Source organism: Plectropomus leopardus, chromosome 4 (genome assembly GCF_026936395.1).
Source record: "Plectropomus leopardus strain MGB_pleo_1.0 chromosome 4, ASM2693639v1, whole genome shotgun sequence".
Classification (NCBI taxonomy): Eukaryota; Metazoa; Chordata; class Actinopteri; order Perciformes; family Serranidae; genus Plectropomus; species Plectropomus leopardus.
Genome location: NC_142179.1, coordinates 26261153 through 26284497, shown reverse-complemented (window position 1 = coordinate 26284497; position 23345 = coordinate 26261153). Strand labels below are relative to the sequence as shown.

Genomic DNA, 23345 nt, shown 5'->3' with positions numbered 1-23345 from the left:
TTATTTCCCTACATAGACACACCAGCATAGCACATTTAATCTCCTTTTCTGCTTCTCATTGAGCAGCACAGTGGTACACAATATGAAGATTTTGCAATTAAATTAAATTAAGATCATCATTTCTTTTTTTTTCTTTTTTTGTATTTTATTTGATTTCACAGAAATAGACAGATGACTATACAGTTCACTTTACAATTATGCCCACTTTCCTCCACCCACTCATGCCTGCCCTCCACAGCCACCCTCCAAAATTATCCAAAAGGAGGAAAAATGTCCCAAAAACTATGTTTATTGTTACAATAACGTTATATTTAAATTATGATACCAAAAAAATAAATACAATTAAAAAGAAATACTTTTAAAAAAACATTTCAGGATTTTTTGCTAGAGGGCTGTAAAATCCAACCAGTTATTGATTCAAAGACTTCTCCAGGCCTGGAATATGTTTTTGTGAAATTTCAGGACGTTTCCAGGTTTTCCATGACTGTGGGAACCGTGTTAATACTAGTATGCTGTGTTGCAGAAAGACAAAGCAGATAAACTGAAACATTTAGTTTCAAATCCAGCTCGACACCAAGATGCAGGGATCCACTGAGCTGGAAAACCAGAGAGATTTTGTGAGCATCCTGAAATCCCCTCTCCATACGGACCCTGAGAAGAGGATTCACATGGCTCACATCCAGAATGAGATGGGCACCTGCTTGTCATCATGCTGCGTTCAGGAGGTCAAGATATTCTGGCCTCCTATGAGAAAAAGTACAATGGAAAGCCACCCAAAATCGGAGGTCCTGCTTGTGAATTCGGTGAAAAGCCCGTGTACCCCAACTTCAGCGTTCAGAACTCAACTAAGGCAATGGAAAGTATATCTGTATCTATTTAATTAAAATAAGACATCTACTATCATATAGTCAAACCTTTTCTGCATGGACATATTGGCAATCTGATTGACGGATTCATTAATTGATTGTCATGTTTCATTTAGTGTGGAGGATGCCTAAATTGAATAAAAATTCATCAAAATCAGCCCAAATGCAGTTAGAATATGCAGACTTCTGGTTTAAAACATACATTTTGAAAATGTCAGAAATGGATTCAACATCCTCAATAACCCCCATAATCACCCATAAAATGTCCAAATTGGCCAAGCGGTTGCTGATGTACTGCCAAAATATATTTAGTATAATGATATTATATAGGCTTTATGGTATAATTATAATTAATTATTAATACTAAATAATTGTTGTGAAACTCCGCACTTGCAAACATATTTTTAATCAAGCTGTTGTCATATATCAATAATCAGTTATATTTTATACAAATTTTACTTTTCAGAGTCTTTTCCTGAGACCTCAGCATGGACAGCGATTTTCAAGCATAATTTGTCTCCACATCAATATTCGCGCATCAGGACCTGTTTGTCCATGTGAGGCTGCCGTAGGTAGCTGTCCAAGATGGTGGACTGCTTGCACATGCGCAGAACTGATCAAACAGGCGGCACGGATCGGACTTCCTGATTATACATCCATGCACGGATCGGGTGCAGATAGTTTGCAGTAATATTTTGGTCAGACAAGTGGACTAGTCAACGCCGCGCATGCATCAGTCGGGTCTTGCAGGTCTGTTGGGCCTGTGCCGAGTCACCGAGCATCTCTATGTCAGTAACGCCAGAGCAGCTCATGATCCCTCCCAGGTGACTCGGTGCAAAATAACCTGCATCATTAACGTCACTGAGACCAAGAGCCGCTACCCTCCTCCTGCCGGTGTGGAGTACATCCACATCCCGCTCTCTGACTCCCCGATGTCTCCTCTCTGCGAGCACTTTGACGAGGTGGCGGATAAAATCCAGCTGACTGCGGAGCGCGGTGGCCGCACTTTGGTGCACTGTAACGCGGGCGTGAGCCGCTCCGCCGCCCTGTGCATGGTCTACCTGATGAAGCACCGCGGAGCGACTCTCCTGCAGGCCCACGGGTGGGTGAGGACCAGTCGACCCGTGGTGAGACCGAATAATGGCTTCTGGAAACAGCTGATCCGGTATGAGATGGAGCGTTATGGGTGCACTTCTGTCCAAATGGTGTCGTCGTCCATGGGAGAGGTGCCAGACATTTACGAAGTGGAGGCCAGAAATATGGTGCCACTGTGAAGGAGCCACTGCACTGCTCTGCTCTGCTCTGCTCTGTGGGGACATTACTTAACAGAATGAATGGGTGGACATGCTTGGAAAGACTATGCGCTCCCTGGTGAGTTATAATATTTATTCACTGCATTTCCAAGGGAAATTGTACTTTTTATTCCAATATATATATCTGTCTGCTACAGTTACTCGTTTTAGATCAAAAGAGAAGCCTTAACTTAAAAGCAGAAAAACATGTAAGTGAGTGAAATACAAATGATCCTAAGTTTTTCAGCTTGTGGCACCTTAATAAAAAAAAAGCAGTGTCTATTTGGGGCCCCTCCTCACATCTCTGGCTGTGAGTTGTTTGTCAGCAGTTCTTTCAATTATTGATTTCCACCTGAGATTTCTCAGTTTTCACAGAGGTAAAAAAGTACAACTTTTTATTAAAAGCATAAGGTAGAGAAAAGTTTGAAAAATTAATAGTTTGAAAAGAGTAGTTTATAATTTTGTCTTTCATGAATCATCTCACAACCCCTTAGAGCGCTTAAATCTGAATTTGCTCGCCAAAGTCACGCACAGGTCAGATGTACACATGGATGTTTCAAGGATTTTAGGACATTTGGGATCTCTGTCGGGGGATGTGGTTGATCCTCCCCTGGCACTTTTTTTGTTTGTGTTTTAATAAGCTGTATTTTGATTTTTTTTAATGCACTTATGCATATTATTTATATTCAAAGTCCAAAAAACATCTCAGTGTGAATCTGTGTATCTCCATTGTGAGTTAGAGAATGGTCAGCAGGCCACCTGGCATCCTGTCAAAGGCCAGATTTGGCCCCTCAGCTGCAACTTTTCTGCTTCAAATTCTTTTTGTGACCCTTTGGAGGAGGTCTGACCCTCAGGTGGGGCGTTACTGGATTGAAATGACTATCCAAAGTAGAAAAACTAGCTCCAAGTTGACCAGCTACAACTGTAAAATGCTACTGAAGAGTTGTTGCATCAGAACAAACTATTATATTAACTATAATTTGAATGTATCCTATAGGATGATTTTCCATGATTGCCATTTTACTGTAAATTGAGGCTTTTCTAATGTAAATACTTAATGTATATGTTGCTCAAATTGCTGGTGATGTTTTTAATGACATCCTAGAAGACAAAATCTCCTGTAACACTTTTAATACATACTATGCTACGATTTTTTAAATGATTTTTTTTTAAAGACATACTATACTGTGATGGTTTTAATTACATTTTTTAAGACATTATCAGATGACATTTTTCATGACGTACCATTGAGGAAAATCTTGTACTCTTGACTAACGAATGAACGGTGAAATAAACTATTTAAATAACTGATAACACACACTTGATGTATAATTAAATAAACTTAATGAGAAAATTTGTAAACTTGTATAACGAAAAGAACTCGGTGGGCGTCAGTTGTCCTCACTTGATTATTATTATTTATTACGTAAATGTGATCGGAGAAGCTTTTGGCACAGCACCTGTGCATGGACAGAGACATACCAAAAACTTAAAGGAACAGCGTCATTCGACTTTAACCAGCGTGTTTCACACGTCACACAGCTGTGCCTAACAGTGTAGACAAAACATCTGCAAGGTGTCATCGCTCTGACAGTATCATAACACGCAGACTTACTGGGGACAGTGAAAGACTCTAAAGTCCCGATGACATTATTGGATCATATCACAACATACAATTACTCATGATTACATTTGCATAATTAGAAAATAATTATCTTCTACGACACATTAGTAAATAAAAAGATTAATACATTTATTTTATTTTGGATGACTTGAAAAAACCTTTGATATATATTGTTATTGTCCACTTGTTGGAACTGTACACTTGTATACAACTTTAGGTCAGACTGACTAGGGCTGTGCAATTAATGAGATTATTTTCAATTTTAATTTTTGCTTCAAATGATAATGTCAGCAAGACAATTAAGATAAATAATTGACATAAATTATTGTGCCACATTTCACTTTTATTATGTTGTGGAGGTGCAATACTGCAAAATCTCATTTATTGAAATTAATTTTACTTTTTTATTTAATTTTATAGTATTTATTTAAGTATGTATATGTGTTTACATGTGTGAGTTTTTGTGTTTAATATTTAATTTCTTTTTTTTCCTTTTACCTTTTTTCTTTTTCTTTCAGTTGAATTTTATTTGAACTTAAAGGAAATTCACTGTTAAAAATAATAGATTTTAAAGTTCAATTAAAGTGATGTCTAATCTTGTTAAAGAATCATGACCTCAATATTCACTAAAATTATCGTGATAATGATTTTTTCCAGTCTGAGCAGCCCCAACACTGACCAGCTCAAACACCTTTTTTTCCAAGGACACCAATTATTATTATTTTTCCTATCTAATGTGCTTCACAAGGTATGTTTTTCCACGTGAAGCTTTGCTCTACTGATGTTTGGGTTCTTTAGTGTGTTTTATCGATCGGTACTTGACGTTGCTTTAAGACCGTGATATCACACCTTAGATGCTCGTGTCCTCTGCTGCCGCCCTGATTGGCTGCAGAGCCGTTGTGATGATTCAGACTTGCTTCTGACTCTCTGTTCACTAAGTCTGTGTCTCTGTGCTTTTATTTTTTCACTTACTCCTCATGATCCTTTTCTGCCCCAGTCTCTCCCCCCGGATCCTCTCACGCACCTCTCCTCTTGCCCTCCCTAGGTTTCTGAAGGCTCTGAGCTTTGCCTCTCTGGACAAAGAGGAACTTCTCAGTCCCATCAACCAAAGCACTCTACACCGCTGCTCTTCAGTGCGCTCTATGGTTTCTAGCGCCACCTACGGGTGCAGTGATGACTATGTTGGCTTAGCGCTGCCCATGGACATCAACGACATGTTCCATATTGGAGACTCCGCCTACTTTCAGCAGAAACGCTTCCTCTTTGGCGATGGAGACGGTAAATTCAGTGTGATTAAATGATAATGAAATCAACGAAACGTAAAAGAAAAAGATCTTGAGATTTGTTGCGTTTGTGATCACCATGGTTTCGCCCTCTGTAGGTGACCGCCCTGCTCTCCCAGCACTGAAGCAGCAGTTCAGCATCTCTGAGCTGATCGTGTGCCGAGGCGACGCCCAGAACCACACGGTGGGTTCAGAGGAGACGGGACTGCAGGAACACACTGAAGAAAACTGCCTCTACTGTGTAGGAGCCATCGTCCTCGGATACCCCACACAGCCACAGATCAACAGCACACACCCTCGGACAGGTGAGCACACACACACACACACACACACACACACACACACACACACACACACACTCTTAGTTTTTCAGTCATTCACATGGGCATTCTTAAACTATAACGACGGATCTTTTTATATATAGTGTATAACGACAGATCTTTCTTCTCCTCAGACTATGTCGACTTCCCATCATGGGGAGGGCAGAGCGGCCATCGTCTGGAGGTGATGCCTCAGTCCAAGTTTTCTGGGGTGTCGGGCTGCAGCGACGCTGCCGTGTCACAAGGCTCAGTTTGTAGCACGCCTACACCTGCTGACATTGTCATAGGTAAGCGCATGAGTTACCCATACCTGCAGGGATGAGTGTTTTTTAAGACTTTATCAAGATGTCATGTTTTAAACGACAACAAAAACTCACTGCATTTGTGAAATTACTCCTTTGTTATATAAACTGCTGAAAAATATGTTTAATTCTTACAGTCTGCAGTTTTGTCATGACAACAAAAGTTAAATATTACATCATTTCCACAACAAAATAAACAATTTATTCACATGTCATGTAGGTGGCAAGGCCATATCAGAAGATGGCCCCGCCTCCCGAGTCCTGCTGAGGAAGGAGGTGCTCCGCCTCATCATCAACCTCAGCTCCTCTGTAGGAACCAAAGGCCACGAAACAGGACTACTGACGTAAAGCTCTCTCTTTATTCTACGTGCACTTATTGAGATAAATGTTGAATTGCAAAGGGTTATTTTAAGTCCTGCTCATTTTCTCTCTTTCCCACAGGATAAAGGAGAAGTTTCCCTATGCGTTTGATGACATCTGCCTGTACTCTGAGGTTTCCCACCTCTTAGCCCACTGTATGTTTCGCCTGACCTCAAGATGTTTTATACAGGAACTCTTCCAGGACGTGCAATTCATGCCGGTAAGACATTACACCACCCCTTCCCCCGCTGTTATTATACTATTTTCTGAAACTCCACATCTGTATGCCCAGACACACCAAAGCAGCATCAAAAAACTAGTGGCAAGGAAGGCTGACTGTTGTTGCATCACCTCATGTTGCCTGTGTCACAGCCAAAAAGTTGCACTCAAACACACTAAAAAGACTACAACCATCATCCAGCTATAACATGTACGTTCTGCACCTGCATGAGAGGAAATAACTCTTCATACCAGCAGGTGGCGCTAGTTTGTGTTCATCATTAAGAAAGAGAAACAAGAAGACCGACAGGATGGATTCATGGTGCTATTTATCCAGATAATTAAGTTAGCCATTAACAATACAACTCGATGTTGAAATAACAAAGGTTATTTACTGCACTCCAGGGAACAACAACTTTAACAATTATAAACCATTTCTGCAATCAGTTAAAGTATTTTTTTTGGTATCTCGCTCTCTTGACTTTAGTTGTTTGTCTGTGCACTGAGAACAGAGAAATTTTATTCACAGACTCGCTCCACCGTCTCTCATTCCAATTGAAGATGCTGAATTGGCAGAAAAAAAGCTGAGAAGAGCCGACCACAGTGCTAACAGTGTTGCACACCCATTAAAAACTGGGGACTAAAATAGACACTCACGGACGGCCCAACATTGACGGTCAGCTGACAGTTGGCTTGATGTGTCAGAGCCTGTTGTGTTTACCATCCCATGTATAACGTTTCCCTTGACTTTTTTCTCAGATGTATGAGGAAGCAGAGGCAATCCTGACAAAACAACCAAAACCTGTTGAAGAGGATGGTGACCCTCCTGCAGAATCCTGATCATCCTCCCCCCTTGTGTTACCTGCACAGCCCCGGTCCTGCCACCTTACGAACATAAATAAAAAAAACGACTGAGAAAATATAAGAAATAAGGTTGGGGAGGCATCTGGCATGTTTCTGTTGCTTAAAACAGAGTACTATATCCAAGGAAGAGGAGGAGGTGGTCATTGCTCGCCTTTCTTGGAAACAAAAGGCTGTTGGTATCTGTAAACAAAATTTAACCGGACTCGCCCAGTGCTGTTTCAGACTTTTTTTTTCAAACAGGAAAAAGGGGGAGCAGTTTAACCAAATACTGTTTTCAAATGGGTCGGCAATTTTGAACAACACTCAATAATGCATCAACACAATGCTAAAGGACAAGCTGGAACATTAAGACAAAGACTCACATTGTGTTCAAAAGAAGAAAAAATAGTTCTATCAGCATTTTATCTCTTTCCAGAGGTGGTGTTTTTCTGTAATGAAATGAATAAGGCATGTTGTTGTCTCTACCCCAGTGATTCCTCTGACCCCACGTTTTTTTCTCCGTATGAAACAAAAGGGCCCTGCTGTTTTAAAAACCTGTCCGGAGCCTCCCTGGTTCATGTCCCACCCCGACTTGTGATCTGTTCTAGCCAGGTAACGTGCTTTTGCTTCTCTTGCCTCACCACCTCCTATAACCTGTAGCCTCGTTTCAGCACAGACAGCCAATTACTTTTCTATTTCTTGTATCTCAGACAATCAAACATCACTAGTATTGTATTTTCTAAAGCACTATATATGCCAACCTTACACAATACATGAGGAGAATAGCATGTAATTTAATGCTAGTTTATGCCATCCTTTACTTGCTTAGGACCTTTGGTGTTTTTCTTCAGCCATCGCATCATTAGTAATCTTATCAGGAGATGGGTTGATCTTTTGGAAAGATGCTCTGTTGTACAAGTTAATCTTTAGAATGATTCATTACAGATTTAGTACCAAACTCTACTCACAAGACATCTCCAAAACCTGCATAAGCCCAGCAGCCCCCCAGCTCTATGCCTTCTTACCTCTGTGCTCCACTTCCACTGCATGTGCAACAAGCATGACAAAGCCTTAATGTCACTTTGAGCTGTTTCATGCTTGTTAAAAATGCAATATCACTGTCTGTCATTGGCTGAGATGGAGGAGGGGGGGAGCGGTGTGATGACTAAAGGATTTGTAAAAGGTTTCCAGGGAAACGGGGGATCTCTGTATCCATTGGCTTGTTTTTCCTATAATGCTGCTACACAAATGGACTCATAGAGAGATGATTCTTAGATCAGCTGAGTGATGTCAGATCGGATCTGTTTATTGTATGTCTGTACCATAGAGTAAGCTCAACCAGAGAAGAAAAAAAAAAGTGATGTATAATATTTTTCCTCAAGACTGTATTGCCTGAATCGTGGTTTCCCTTGTATAATGTGAACGGTATGTTTTGGGGGCCATTGATGACCTGAAGAAACATACAATCCTATCAAAGGGATGCATTGTTAATAAAACAAAATTTAAAATACCCAAAATATTTCACACATTATTTTTTTATTTCTATTTTTGATTTTGAACTGTACATCCAGTATTAGGTTGGAACTACTGAAATGTAACAGAGTTAAATATGTGAACTCAAAAATTATCCTTAAACTCCAAATGACAGTAATGGGGAACTATTTCTGACTATTTCTGATACTTGCTGCAAAATGCACTTAACAATTTGCGAAAATTCAGGCAATTCTGTGAATTCATGACATCCATGCAATCTTCTCAAATCACTGCAACTTCACTGCAACTTTGGCTTATTTCGATGTACAGCTGTGCACAGCCCCTCTCTCTGTTGCTCTGTTTACAATAGACTATGATGGCATCAGTGATACACACAGTCACGGGGGGCAATTTTACTGACTAAGTTGGGCCATTCCATGCAAAAAACTCGTGAAAGGTAGTCACAGTACAGGATGTCATCCCAAATAGTATAAATAAGTCAAAGTATTCTTCCTTTTCAGCTGTTTTTGGGACATGTCATATTTTGACAGGATATTGACAAAATGACCAAAAAGGCAAGGCTATAGTAAGGTAAAAATTTCAAAAAATGACATATCCCAAAAAAGACTGAAAACACCTCTAAACAGCATAAAATTGCGTGCCAACACACGCCATAGCATAGAATTTTTCAAAAACGGCCAAAAACACTATAATTCAGGATATTGAAAAAATGACCGAAAAGGCAAGGCTATAGTAAGGCAAAAATGTCAAAAAATGACATGTCCCAAAAACAGCTAAAAACACCTCAAAACAGCATGAAATAGCGTGCCGAGACACGCCATAGCATAGAATCTTTCAAAAACGGACCAAAAACACCAAAATGGGATGTTGAAAAAAATGACCGAAAAGGCAAGGCTATAGTAAGGCAAAAATGTCAAAATATGACATGTCCCAAAAACAGCTGAAAACACCTCAAAACAGCATAAAATAGCGTGCCGAGACACGCCATAGCATAGAATCTTTCAAAAACGGACCAAAAACACCAAAATGGGATGTTGAAAAAAATGACCGAAAAGGCAAGGCTATAGTAAGGCAAAAATGTCAAAATATGACATGTCCCAAAAACAGCTGAAAACACATCAAAACAGCATAACATAGCGTGTCGAAACACGCCATAGCATAGAGTCTTTCAAAAACGGACCAAAAACACCAAAATGGGATGTTGAAAAAAATGACCAAAAAGACAAGGCTATAGTAAGGCAAAAATGTCAAAAAATGACATGTCCCAAAAACAGCTAAAAACACCTCAAAACAGCATTAAATAGCGTGCCGAGACACGCCATATGATAGAATCTTTCAAAAACGAACCAAAAACACCAAAATGGGATGTTGAAAAAAATGACCGAAAAAGCAAGGCTATAGTAAGGCAAAAAATGTCAAAATATGACATGTCCCAAAAACAGCTAAAAACACCTCAAAACAGCATTAAATAGCGTGCCGAGACACGCCCTAGCATAGAATCTTTCAAAAACGGACCAAAAACACCAAAATGGGATGTTGAAAAAAATGACCGAAAAGGCAAGGCTATAGTAAGGCAAAAATGTCAAAATATGCCATGTCCCAAAAACAGCTAAAAACACCTCAAAACAGCATAACATAGCGTGTCGAAACACGCCATAGCATAGAATCTTTCAAAAACGGACCAAAAACACCAAAATGGGATGTTGAAAAAAATGACCGAAAAGGCAAGGCTATAGTAAGGCAAAAATGTCAAAATATCACGTGTCCCAAAAACAGCTGAAAACACCTCAAAACAGCATGAAACAGCGTGCAGAGACACGCCATAGCATAGAATCTTTCAAAAACGGACCAAAAACACCAAAATGGGATGTTGAAAAAAATGACCGAAAAGGCAAGGCTATAGTAAGGCAAAAATGTCAAAATATGCCATGTCCCAAAAACAGCTAAAAACACCTCAAAACAGCATAACATAGCGTGTCGAAACACGCCATAGCATAGAATCTTTCAAAAACGGACCAAAAACACCAAAATGGGATGTTGAAAAAAATGACCGAAAAGGCAAGGCTATAGTAAGGCAAAAATGTCAAAATATGCCATGTCCCAAAAACAGCTAAAAACACCTCAAAACAGCATTAAATAGCGTGCCGAGACACGCCATAGCATAGAATCTTTCAAAAACGGACCAAAAACACCAAAATGGGATGTTGAAAAAAATGACCGAAAAGGCAAGGCTATAGTAAGGCAAAAATGTCAAAAAATGACATGTCCCAAAAACAGATGAAAACACATCAAAACAGCATAACATAGCGTGTCGAAACACGCCATAGCATAGAGTCTTTCAAAAACGGACCAAAAACACCAAAATGGGATGTTGAAAAAAATGACCGAAAAGGCAAGGCTATAGTAAGGCAAAAATGTCAAAATATGCCATGTCCCAAAAACAGCTAAAAACACCTCAAAACAGCATTAAATAGCGTGCCGAGACACGCCATAGCATAGAATCTTTCAAAAACGGACCAAAAACACCAAAATGGGATGTTGAAAAAAAGAACGAAAAAGGCAAGGCTATAGTAAGGCAAAATGTCAAAAATGACATGTCCCAAAAACAGCTGAAAACACATCAAAACAGCATAACATAGCGTGTCGAAACACGCCATAGCATAGAATCTTTCAAAAGCGGACCAAAAACACCAAAATGGGATGTTGAAAAAATGACCGAAAAGGCAAGGCTATAGTAAGGCAAAAATGTCAAAAAATGACATGTCCCAAAAACAGCTAAAAACACCTCAAAACAGCATTAAATAGCGTGCCGAGACACGCCATATGATGAAATCTTTCAAAAACGGACCAAAAACACCAAAATGGGATGTTGAAAAAAATGACCGAAAAGGCAAGGCTATAGTAAGGCAAAAATGTCAAAATATGCCATGTCCCAAAAACAGCTAAAAACACCTCAAAACAGCATTAAATAGCGTGCCGAGACACGCGATAGCATAGAACCTTTCAAAACGGACCAAAAACACCAAAATGGGATGTTGAAAAAAATGACCGAAAAGGCAAGGCTATAGTAAGGCAAAAATGTCAAAATATGACATGTCCCAAAAACAGCTAAAAACACCTCAAAACAGCATTAAATAGCGTGCCGAGACACGCCATAGCATAGAATCTTTCAAAAACGGACCAAAAACACCAAAATGGGATGTTGAAAAAATGACCGAAAAGGCAAGGCTATAGTAAGGCAAAATGTCAAAATATGCCATGTCCCAAAAACAGCTGAAAACACATCAAAACAGCATAACATAAGCGTGCCGAAACACGCCATAGCATAGAGTCTTTCAAAAACGGACCAAAAACACCAAAATGGGATGTTGAAAAAAATGACTGAAACAGGCAAGGCTATAGTAAGGCTAGAAATGTCAAAATATGACATGTCCCAAAAACAGCTGAAAACACCTCAAAACAGCATTAAATAGCGTGCTGAGACACGCCATAGCATAGACTCTTTCAAAAACGGACCAAAAACACCAAAATGGGATGTTGAAAAAAATGACCGAAAAGGCAAGGCTATAGTAAGGCAAAAATGTCAAAATATGCCATGTCCCAAAAACAGCTAAAACACCTCAAAACAGCATAAAATAGCGTGCGAAACACGCCATGGCATAGAATCTTTCAAAACGGACCAAAAACACCAAAATGGGATGTTGAAAAAAATGACCGAAAAGGCAAGGCTATAGTAAGGCAAAAATGTCAAAAAATGCCATGTCCCAAAAACAGCTAAAAACACCTCAAAACAGCATTAAATAGCGTGCCGAGACACGCCATAGCATAGAATCTTTCAAAAACGGACAAAAAACACCAAAAGGGGATGTTGAAAAAAATGACCGAAAAGGCAAGGCTATAGTAAGGCAAAAATGTCAAAATATGCCATGTCCCAAAAACAGCTAAAAACACATCAAAACAGCATTAAATAGCGTGCCGAGACACGCCATAGCATAGAATCTTTCAAAAACGGACCAAAAACACCAAAATGGGATGTTGAAAAAAATGACCGAAAAGGCAAGGCTATAGTAAGGCAAAAATGTCAAAAAATGCCATGTCCCAAAAACAGCTGAAAACACATCAAAACAGCATAACATAGCGTGTCGAAACACGCCATAGCATAGAGTCTTTCAAAAACGGACCAAAAACACTAAAATGGGATGTTGAAAAAAATGACCGAAAAGGCAAGGCTATAGTAAGGCAAAAATGTCAAAAAATGACATGTCCCAAAAACAGCTAAAAACACCTCAAAACAGCATTAAATAGCGTGCCGAGACACGCCATATGATAGAATCTTTCAAAAACGGACCAAAAACACCAAAATGGGATGTTGAAAAAAATGACCGAAAAGGCAAGGCTATAGTAAGGCAAAAATGTCAAAATATGCCATGTCCCAAAAACAGCTAAAAACACCTCAAAACAGCATTAAATAGCGTGCCGAGACACGCCATAGCATAGACTCTTTCAAAAACGGACCAAAAACACCAAAATGGGATGTTGAAAAAAATGACCGAAAAGGCAAGGCTATAGTAAGGCAAAAATGTCAAAATATGCCATGTCCCAAAAACAGCTAAAAACACCTCAAAACAGCATAACATAGCGTGTCGAAACACGCCATAGCATAGAATCTTTCAAAAACGGACCAAAAACACCAAAATGGGATGTTGAAAAAAAATGACCGAAAAGGCAAGGCTATAGTAAGGCAAAAATGTCAAAATATGCCATGTCCCAAAAACAGCTAAAAACACCTCAAAACAGCATAACATAGCATGCCGAGACACGCCATAGCATAGACTCTTTCAAAAACGGACCAAAAACACCAAAATGGGATGTTGAAAAAAATGACCGAAAAGGCAAGGCTATAGTAAGGCAAAAATGTCAAAAAATGACATGTCCCAAAAACAGCTGAAAACACATCAAAACAGCATAACATAGCGTGTCGAAACACGCCATAGCATAGAGTCTTTCAAAAACGGACCAAAAACACCAAAATGGGATGTTGAAAAAAATGACCGAAAAGGCAAGGCTATAGTAAGGCAAAAATGTCAAAAAATGACATGTCCAAAAACAGCTAAAAACACCTCAAAACAGCATTAAATAGCGTGCCGAGACACGCCATATGATAGAATCTTTCAAAAACGGACCAAAAACACCAAAATGGGATGTTGAAAAAAATGACCCGAAAAAGGCAAAGGCTATAGTAAGGCAAAAATGTCAAAATATGCCATGTCCCAAAAACAGCTAAAAACACCTCAAAACAGCATTAAATAGCGTGCCGAGACACGCCATAGCATAGAATCTTTCAAAAACGGACCAAAAACACCAAAATGGGATGTTGAAAAAAATGACCGAAAAGGCAAGGCTATAGTAAGGCAAAAATGTCAAAATATGCCATGTCCCAAAAACAGCTAAAAACACATCAAAACAGCATTAAATAGCGTGCCGAGACACGCCATAGCATAGAATCTTTCAAAAACGGACCAAAAACACCAAAATGGGATGTTGAAAAAAATGACCGAAAAGGCAAGGCTATAGTAAGGCAAAAATGTCAAAAAATGCCATGTCCCAAAAACAGCTGAAAACACATCAAAACAGCATAACATAGCGTGTCGAAACACGCCATAGCATAGAGTCTTTCAAAAACGGACCAAAAACACCAAAATGGGATGTTGAAAAAAATGACCGAAAAGGCAAGGCTATAGTAAGGCAAAAATGTCAAAATATGCCATGTCCCAAAAACAGCTAAAAACACCTCAAAACAGCATTAAATAGCGTGCGAGACACGCCATAGCATAGAACTCTTTCAAAACGGACCAAAAACACTAAAATGGGATGTTGAAAAAAATGACCGAAAAGGCAAGGCTATAGTAAGGCAAAAATGTCAAAATATGCCATGTCCCAAAAACAGCTAAAAACACCTCAAAACAGCATTAAATAGCGTGCCGAGACACGCCATAGCATAGAATCTTTCAAAAACGGACCAAAAACACCAAAATGGGATGTTGAAAAAAATGACCGAAAAGGCAAGGCTATAGTAAGGCAAAATGTCAAAATATGCCATGTCCCAAAAACAGCTAAAACACATCAAAACAGCATTAAATAAGCGTGCGAGACACGCCATAGCATAGAATCTTTCAAAACGGACCAAAAACACCAAAATGGGATGTTGAAAAAAATGACCGAAAAGGCAAGGCTATAGTAAGGCAAAAATGTCAAAAAATGCCATGTCCCAAAAACAGCTGAAAACACATCAAAACAGCATAACATAGCGTGTCGAAACACGCCATAGCATAGAGTCTTTCAAAAACGGACCAAAAACACCAAAATGGGATGTTGAAAAAAATGACCGAAAAGGCAAGGCTATAGTAAGGCAAAAATGTCAAAATATGCCATGTCCCAATAACAGCTAAAAACACATCAAAACAGCATTAAATAAGCGTGCGAGACACGCCATAGCATAGACTCTTTCAAAACGGACCAAAAACACTAAAATGGGATGTTGAAAAAATGACCGAAAAGGCAAGGCTATAGTAAGGCAAAAATGTCAAAATATGCCATGTCCCAAAAACAGCTAAAAACACCTCAAAACAGCATAAAATAGCGTGCCGAAACACGCCATGGCATAGAATCTTTCAAAAACGGACCAAAAACACCAAAATGGGATGTTGAAAAAATGACCGAAAAGGCAAGGCTATAGTAAGGCAAAAATGTCAAAAATGCCATGTCCCAAAAACAGCTAAAAACACCTCAAAACAGCATTAAATAGCGTGCCGAGACACGCCATAGCATAGAATCTTTCAAAAACGGACCAAAAACACCAAAATGGGATGTTGAAAAAAATGACCGAAAAGGCAAGGCTATAGTAAGGCAAAAATGTCAAAATATGCCATGTCCCAAAAACAGCTAAAAACACATCAAAACAGCATTAAATAGCGTGCCGAGACACGCCATAGCATAGAATCTTTCAAAAACGGACCAAAAACACCAAAATGGGATGTTTAAAAAATAGACCGAAAAGGCAAGGCTATAGTAAGGCAAAAATGTCAAAATATGACATGTCCCAAAAACAGCTGAAAACACATCAAAACAGCATAACATAGCGTGTCGAAACACGCCATAGCATAGAGTCTTTCAAAAACGGACCAAAAACACCAAAATGGGATGTTGAAAAAAATGACCGAAAAAGGCAAGGCTATAGTAAGGCAAAAATGTCAAAATATGACATGTCCCAAAACAGCTAAAAACACCTCAAAACAGCATTAAATAGCGTGCGAGACACGCCATAGTATAGAATCTTTCAAAACAGACAAAAAACACCAAAATGGGATGTTGAAAAAAATGACCGAAAAGGCAAGGCTATAGTAAGGCAAAAATGTCAAAATATGCCATGTCCCAAAAACAGCTAAAAACACCTCAAAACAGCATTAAATAGCGTGCCGAGACACGCCATAGCATAGAATCTTTCAAAAACGGACCAAAAACACCAAAATGGGATGTTGAAAAAAATGACCGAAAAGGCAAGGCTATAGTAAGGCAAAAATGTCAAAAAATGACATGTCCCAAAAACAGCTAAAAACACCTCAAAACAGCATTAAATAGCGTGCCGAGACACGCCATATGATAGAATCTTTCAAAAACGGACCAAAAACACCAAAATGGGATGTTGAAAAAATGACCGAAAAGGCAAGGCTATAGTAAGGCAAAAATGTCAAAATATGCCATGTCCCAAAAACAGCTAAAAACACATCAAAACAGCATTAAATAGCGTGCCGAGACACGCCATATGATAGAATCTTTCAAAACGGACCAAAAACACCAAAATGGGATGTTGAAAAAATGACCGAAAAAGGCAAGGCTATAGTAAGGGAAAAATGTCAAAATATGACATGTCCCAAAAACAGCTAAAAACACCTCAAAACAGCATTAAATAGCGTGCCGAGACACGCCATAGCATAGAATCTTTCAAAAACGGACCAAAAACACCAAAATGGGATGTTGAAAAAAATGACCGAAAAGGCAAGGCTATAGTAAGGCAAAAATGTCAAAAAATGACATGTCCCAAAAACAGCTGAAAACACATCAAAACAGCATAACATAGCGTGTCGAAACACGCCATAGCATAGAGTCTTTCAAAAACGGACCAAAAACACCAAAATGGGATGTTGAAAAAAATGACCGAAAAGGCAAGGCTATAGTAAGGCAAAAATGTCAAAAAATGACATGTCCCAAAAACAGCTAAAAACACCTCAAAACAGCATTAAATAGCGTGCCGAGACACGCCATATGATGAAATCTTTCAAAACGGACCAAAAACACCAAAATGGGATGTTGAAAAATGACCGAAAAGGCAAGGCTATAGTAAGGCAAAAATGTCAAAATATGCCATGTCCCAAAAACAGCTAAAAACACATCAAAACAGCATTAAATAGCATGCCGAGACACGCCATATGATAGAATCTTTCAAAACGGACCAAAAACACCAAAATGGGATGTTGAAAAAATGACCGAAAAGGCAAGGCTATAGTAAGGCAAAAATGTCAAAATATGACATGTCCCAAAATCAGCTAAAAACACCTCAAAACAGCATTAAATAGCGTGCCGAGACGCGCCATAGCATAGAATCTTTCAAAAACGGACCAAAAACACCAAACTGGGATGTTGAAAAAAAATGACCGAAAAGGCAAGGCTATAGTAAGGCAAAAATGTCAAAATATGACATGTCCCAAAAACAGCTAAAAACACCTCAAAACAGCATTAAATAGCGTGCCGAGACACGCCATAGCATAGAATCTTTCAAAAACGGACCAAAAACACCAAAATGGGATGTTGAAAAAAATGACCGAAAAGGCAAGGCTATAGTAAGGCAAAAATGTCAAAAAATGCCATGTCCCAAAAACAGCTAAAAACACCTCAAAACAGCATAAATTAGCGTGCGAAACACGCCATAGCATAGAATCTTTCAAAAACGGACCAAAAACACCAAAATGGGATGTTGAAAAAAATGACCGAAAAGGCAAGGCTATAGTAAGGCAAAAATGTCAAAAAATGCCATGTCCCAAAAACAGCTAAAAACACCTCAAAACAGAATTAAATAAGCGTGCGAGACACGCCATAGCATAGAATCTTTCAAAACGGACCAAAAACACCAAAATGGGATGTTGAAAAAATGACCGAAAAAGGCAAGGCTATAGTAAGGCAAAATGTCAAAATATGACATGTCCCAAAAACAGCTAAAAACACCTCAAAACAGCATAAAATAGCGTGCCGAGACACGCCATAGCATAGAATCTTTTAAAAACGGACCAAAAACACCAAAATGGGATGTTGAAAAAAATGACCGAAAAGGCAAGGCTATAGTAAGGCAAAAATGTCAAAAAATGCCATGTCCCAAAAACAGCTGAAAACACATCAAAACAGCATAACATAGCGTGTCGAAACACGCCATAGCATAGAGTCTTTCAAAAACGGACCAAAAACACCAAAATGGGATGTTGAAAAAATGACCGAAAAAGGCAAGGCTATAGCAAAAATGTCAAAATATGACATGTCCCAAAAACAGCTAAAAACACCTCAAAACAGCATTAAATAGCGTGCCGAGACACGCCATAGCATAGAATCTTTCAAAAACGGACCAAAAACACCAAAATGGGATGTTGAAAAAAATGACCGAAAAGGCAAGGCTATAGTAAGGCAAAAATGTCAAAATATGACATGTCCCAAAAACAGCTAAAAACACCTCAAAACAGCATTAAATAGCGTGCCGAGACACGCCATAGCATAGAATCTTTCAAAAACGGACCAAAAACACCAAAATGGGATGTTGAAAAAAATGACCGAAAAGGCAAGGCTATAGTAAGGCAAAAATGTCAAAATATGACATGTCCCAAAAACAGCTAAAAACACCTCAAAACAGCATTAAATAGCGTGCCGAGACACGCCATATGATAGAATCTTTCAAAACGGACAAAAAACACCAAAAGGGGATGTTGAAAAAAATGACCGAAAAGGCAAGGCTATAGTAAGGCAAAAATGTCAAAATATGCCATGTCCCAAAAACAGCTAAAAACACATCAAAACAGCATTAAATAGCGTGCCGAGACACGCCATATGATAGAATCTTTCAAAAACGGACCAAAAACACCAAAATGGGATGTTGAAAAAAATGACCGAAAAGGCAAGGCTATAGTAAGGCAAAAATGTCAAAATATGCCATGTCCCAAAAACAGCTAAAAACACCTCAAAACAGCATTAAATAGCGTGCCGAGACACGCCATAGCATAGAATCTTTCAAAAACGGACCAAAAACACCAAAATGGGATGTTGAAAAAAATGACCGAAAAGGCAAGGCTATAGTAAGGCAAAAATGTCAAAAAATGACATGTCCCAAAAACAGCTGAAAACACATCAAAACAGCATAACATAGCGTGTCGAAACACGCCATAGCATAGAGTCTTTCAAAAACGGACCAAAAACACCAAAATGGGATGTTGAAAAAAATGACCGAAAAGGCAAGGCTATAGTAAGGCAAAAATGTCAAAATATGACATGTCCCAAAAACAGCTGAAAACACATCAAAACAGCATTAAATAGCGTGCGAGACACGCCATAGCATAGAATCTTTCAAAACGGACCAAAAACACCAAAATGAGATGTAGAAAAAAATGACCGAAAAGGCAAGGCTATAGTAAGGCAAAAATGTCAAAAAATGCCATGTCTCAAAAACAGCTAAAAACACCTCAAAACAGCATTAAATAGCGTGCCGAGACACGCCATAGCATAGAATCTTTCAAAACGGACCAAAAACACCAAAATGGGATGTTGAAAAAATGACCGAAAAAGGCAAGGCTATAGTAAGGCAAAAATGTCAAAAAATGCCATGTCCCAAAAACAGCTAAAAACACATCAAAACAGCATTAAATAGCGTGCCGAGACACGCCATATGATAGAATCTTTCAAAAACGGACCAAAAACACCAAAATGGGATGTTGAAAAAAATGACCGAAAAGGCAAGGCTATAGTAAGGCAAAAATGTCAAAATATGCCATGTCCCAAAAACAGCTAAAAACACCTCAAAACAGCATTAAATAGCGTGCCGAGACACGCCATAGCATAGAATCTTTCAAAAACGGACCAAAAACACCAAAATGGGATGTTGAAAAAAATGACCGAAAAGGCAAGGCTATAGTAAGGCAAAAATGTCAAAAAATGCCATGTCCCAAAAATAGCTGAAAACACATCAAAACAGCATAACATAGCGTGTCGAAACACGCCATAGCACAGAAGCTCTCAAACGGACCAAAAACACCAAAATGGGATGTTGAAAAATGACCGAAAAGGCAAGGCTATAGTAAGGCAAAAATGTCAAAATATGACATGTCCCAAAAACAGCTAAAAACACCTCAAAACAGCATTAAATAGCGTGCGAGACACGCCATAGCATAGAATCTTTCAAAACGGACCAAAAACACCAAAATGGGATGTTGAAAAAATGACCGAAAAGGCAAGGCTATAGTAAGGCAAAAATGTCAAAATATGACATGTCCCAAAAACAGCTAAAAACACCTCAAAACAGCATCAAATAGCGTGCCGAGACACGCCATAGCATAGACTCTTTCAAAAACGGACCAAAAACACTAAAATGGGATGTTGAAAAAAATGACCGAAAAGGCAAGGCTATAGTAAGGCAAAAATGTCAAAATATGCCATGTCCCAAAAACAGCTAAAAACACCTCAAAACAGCATAAAATAGCGTGCCGAAACACGCCATAGCATAGAATCTTTCAAAAACGGACCAAAAACACCAAAATGGGATGTTGAAAAAAATGACCGAAAAGGCAAGGCTATAGTAAGGCAAAAATGTCAAAATATGCCATGTCCCAAAAACAGCTAAAAACACCTCAAAACAGCATTAAATAGCGTGCCGAGACACGCCATAGCATAGAATCTTTCAAAAACGGACCAAAAACACCAAAAGGGGATGTTGAAAAAAATGACAGAAAAGGCAAGGCTATAGTAAGGCAAAAATGTCAAAATATGCCATGTCCCAATAACAGCTAAAAACACATCAAAACAGCATTAAATACCGTGCCGAGACACGCCATAGCATAGAATCTTTCAAAAACTGACCAAAAACACCAAAATGGGATGTTGAAAAAAATGACCGAAAAGGCAAGGCTATAGTAAGGCAAAATGTCAAAAATGCCATGTCCCAAAAACAGCTGAAAACACATCAAAACAGCATAACATAGCGTGTCGAAACACGCCATAGCATAGAATCTTTCAAACGGACCAAAACACCAAAATGGGATGTTGAAAAAATGACCGAAAAGGCAAGGCTATAGTAAGGCAAAAATGTCAAAATATGACATGTCCCAAAAACAGCTAAAAACACCTCAAAACAGCATTAAATAAGCGTGCGAGACACGCCATATGATAGAATCTTTCAAAGCGGACCAAAAACACCAAAATGGGATGTTGAAAAAAATGACCGAAAAGGCAAGGCTATAGTAAGGCAAAAATGTCAAAATATGCCATGTCCCAAAAACAGCTAAAAACACATCAAAACAGCATTAAATAGCATGCCGAGACACGCCATATGATAGAATCTTTCAAAAACAGACCAAAAACACCAAAATGGGATGTTGAAAAAAATGACCGAAAAGGCAAGGCTATAGTAAGGCAAAAATGTCAAAATATGACATGTCCCAAAAACAGCTAAAAACACCTCAAAACAGCATTAAATAGCGTGCCGAGACACGCCATAGCATAGAATCTTTCAAAAACGGACCAAAAACACCAAAATGGGATGTTGAAAAAAATGACCGAAAAGGCAAGGCTATAGTAAGGCAAAAATGTCAAAATATGCCATGTCCCAAAAACAGCTAAAAACACATCAAAACAGCATTAAATAGCGCGCCGAGACACGCCCTATGATAGAATCTTTCAAAAGCGGACCAAAAACACCAAAATGGGATGTTGAAAAAATGACCGAAAAAGGCAAGGCTATAGTAAGGCAAAAATGTCAAAATATGACATGTCCCAAAAACAGCTAAAAACACATCAAAACAGCATTAAATAGCGTGCCGAAACACGCCATAGCATAGAATCTTTCAAAAACTGACCAAAAACACCAAAATGGGATGTTGAAAAAAATGACCGAAAAGGAAAGGCTATAGTAAGGCAAAAATGTCAAAAAATGCCATGTCCCAAAAACAGCTGAAAACACATCAAAACAGCATAACATAGCGTGTCGAAACACGCCATAGCATAGAGTCTTTCAAAAACGGACCAAAAACACCAAAATGGGATGTTGAAAAAATGACCGAAAAAGGCAAGGCTATAGTAAGGCAAAAATGTCAAAATATGACATGTCCCAAAAACAGCTAAAAACACCTCAAAACAGCATTAAATAGCGTGCCGAGACACGCCATAGCATAGAATCTTTCAAAAACGGACCAAAAACACCAAAATGGGATGTTGAAAAAAATGACCGAAAAGGCAAGGCTATAGTAAGGCAAAAATGTCAAAATATGCCATGTCCCAAAAACAGCTAAAAACACATCAAAACAGCATTAAATAAGCGTGCGAGACACGCCATATGATAGAATCTTTCAAAACGGACCAAAAACACCAAAATGGGATGTTGAAAAAATGACCGAAAAAGGCAAGGCTATAGTAAGGCAAAAATGTCAAAATATGCCATGTCCCAAAAACAGCTAAAAACACATCAAAACAGCATTAAATAGCGTGCCGAGACACGCCATATGATAGAATCTTTCAAAAACGGACCAAAAACACCAAAATGGGATGTTGAAAAAAATGACCGAAAAGGCAAGGCTATAGTAAGGCAAAAATGTCAAAATATGCCATGTCCCAAAAACAGCTAAAAACACCTCAAAACAGCATTAAATAGCGTGCAGAGACACGCCATAGCATAGAATCTTTCAAAACGGACCAAAAACACCAAAATGGGATGTTGAAAAATGACCGAAAAAGGCAAGGCTATAGTAAGGCAAAAATGTCAAAAAATGACATGTCCCAAAAACAGCTAAAAACACCTCAAAACAGCATTAAATAGCGTGCCGAGACACACCATAGCATAGAATCTTTCAAAACGGACCAAAAACACCAAAATGGGATGTTGAAAAAATGACCGAAAAGGCAAGGCTATAGTAAGGCAAAAATGTCACAATATGACATGTCCCAACACCAGCTGAAAACACCTCAAAACAGCATAACGTAGCGTGCGAAACACGCCATAGCATAGAATCTTTCAAAAACGGAACAAAAACACCAAAAAGGGAGGTTGAAAAAAAATGACCGAAAAGGCAAGGCTATAGTAAGGCAAAATTGTCAAAATATGACATGTCCCAAAAACAGCTAAAAACACCTCAAAACAGCATTAAATAGCGTGCCGAGACACGCCATAGCATAGAATCTTTCAAAAACGGACCAAAAACACCAAAATGGGATGTTGAAAAAAATGACCGAAAAGGCAAGGCTATAGTAAGGCAAAAATGTCAAAATATGCCATGTCCCAAAAACAGCTAAAAACACATCAAAACAGCATTAAATAGCGTGCGAGACACGCCATATGATGAAATCTTTCAAAAAGCGGACCAAAACACCAAAATGGGATGTTGAAAAAATGACCGAAAAGGCAAGGCTATAGTAAGGCAAAAATGTCAAAATATGCCATGTCCC

At 38.7% G+C, this 23345-nt stretch overlaps 1 protein-coding gene across 4 annotated transcripts; it reads left to right on the top strand.

The window, feature by feature from the left end:
• Nucleotides 1-89: 89 nt before the first annotated feature.
• LOC121963737 (rapamycin-insensitive companion of mTOR-like) lies at nucleotides 90-8617 on the top strand. 4 transcript variants are annotated; one of them, XM_088076968.1, is made up of 7 exons: nucleotides 2047-2237; nucleotides 4828-5060; nucleotides 5164-5370; nucleotides 5520-5672; nucleotides 5908-6031; nucleotides 6129-6267; nucleotides 7026-8617. In XM_088076968.1, the coding sequence occupies exons 1-7, from the start codon at nucleotides 2197-2199 to the stop codon at nucleotides 7104-7106; spliced, it is 978 nt and encodes a 325-aa protein (XP_087933094.1). In that variant the 5' UTR covers nucleotides 2047-2196; the 3' UTR covers nucleotides 7107-8617. The 4 variants fall into 4 exon arrangements, 2 of the variants coding, with proteins under 2 accessions (XP_087933094.1, XP_087933093.1); XM_088076967.1 differs by having other exon boundaries at nucleotides 4780-5060; XR_015776474.1 differs by lacking the exons at nucleotides 5164-5370; nucleotides 5520-5672; nucleotides 5908-6031; nucleotides 6129-6267; nucleotides 7026-8617 and having other exon boundaries at nucleotides 90-2237; nucleotides 4828-4966.
• Nucleotides 8618-23345: the final 14728 nt, after the last annotated feature.

Excerpts from the sequence above, each read along its gene's own strand:
- LOC121963737 (XM_088076967.1), top strand. The coding sequence starts at position 2,197 with ATGAATGGGTGGACATGCTTGGAAAGACTATGCGCTCCCTG. Across the intron at positions 2,238-4,779 it reads GAAAGACTATGCGCTCCCTG|TCTCTCCCCCCGGATCCTCT; the intron begins GTGAGTTATAAT and ends TTTCTGCCCCAG. Across the intron at positions 6,268-7,025 it reads AGGACGTGCAATTCATGCCG|ATGTATGAGGAAGCAGAGGC; the intron begins GTAAGACATTAC and ends CTTTTTTCTCAG.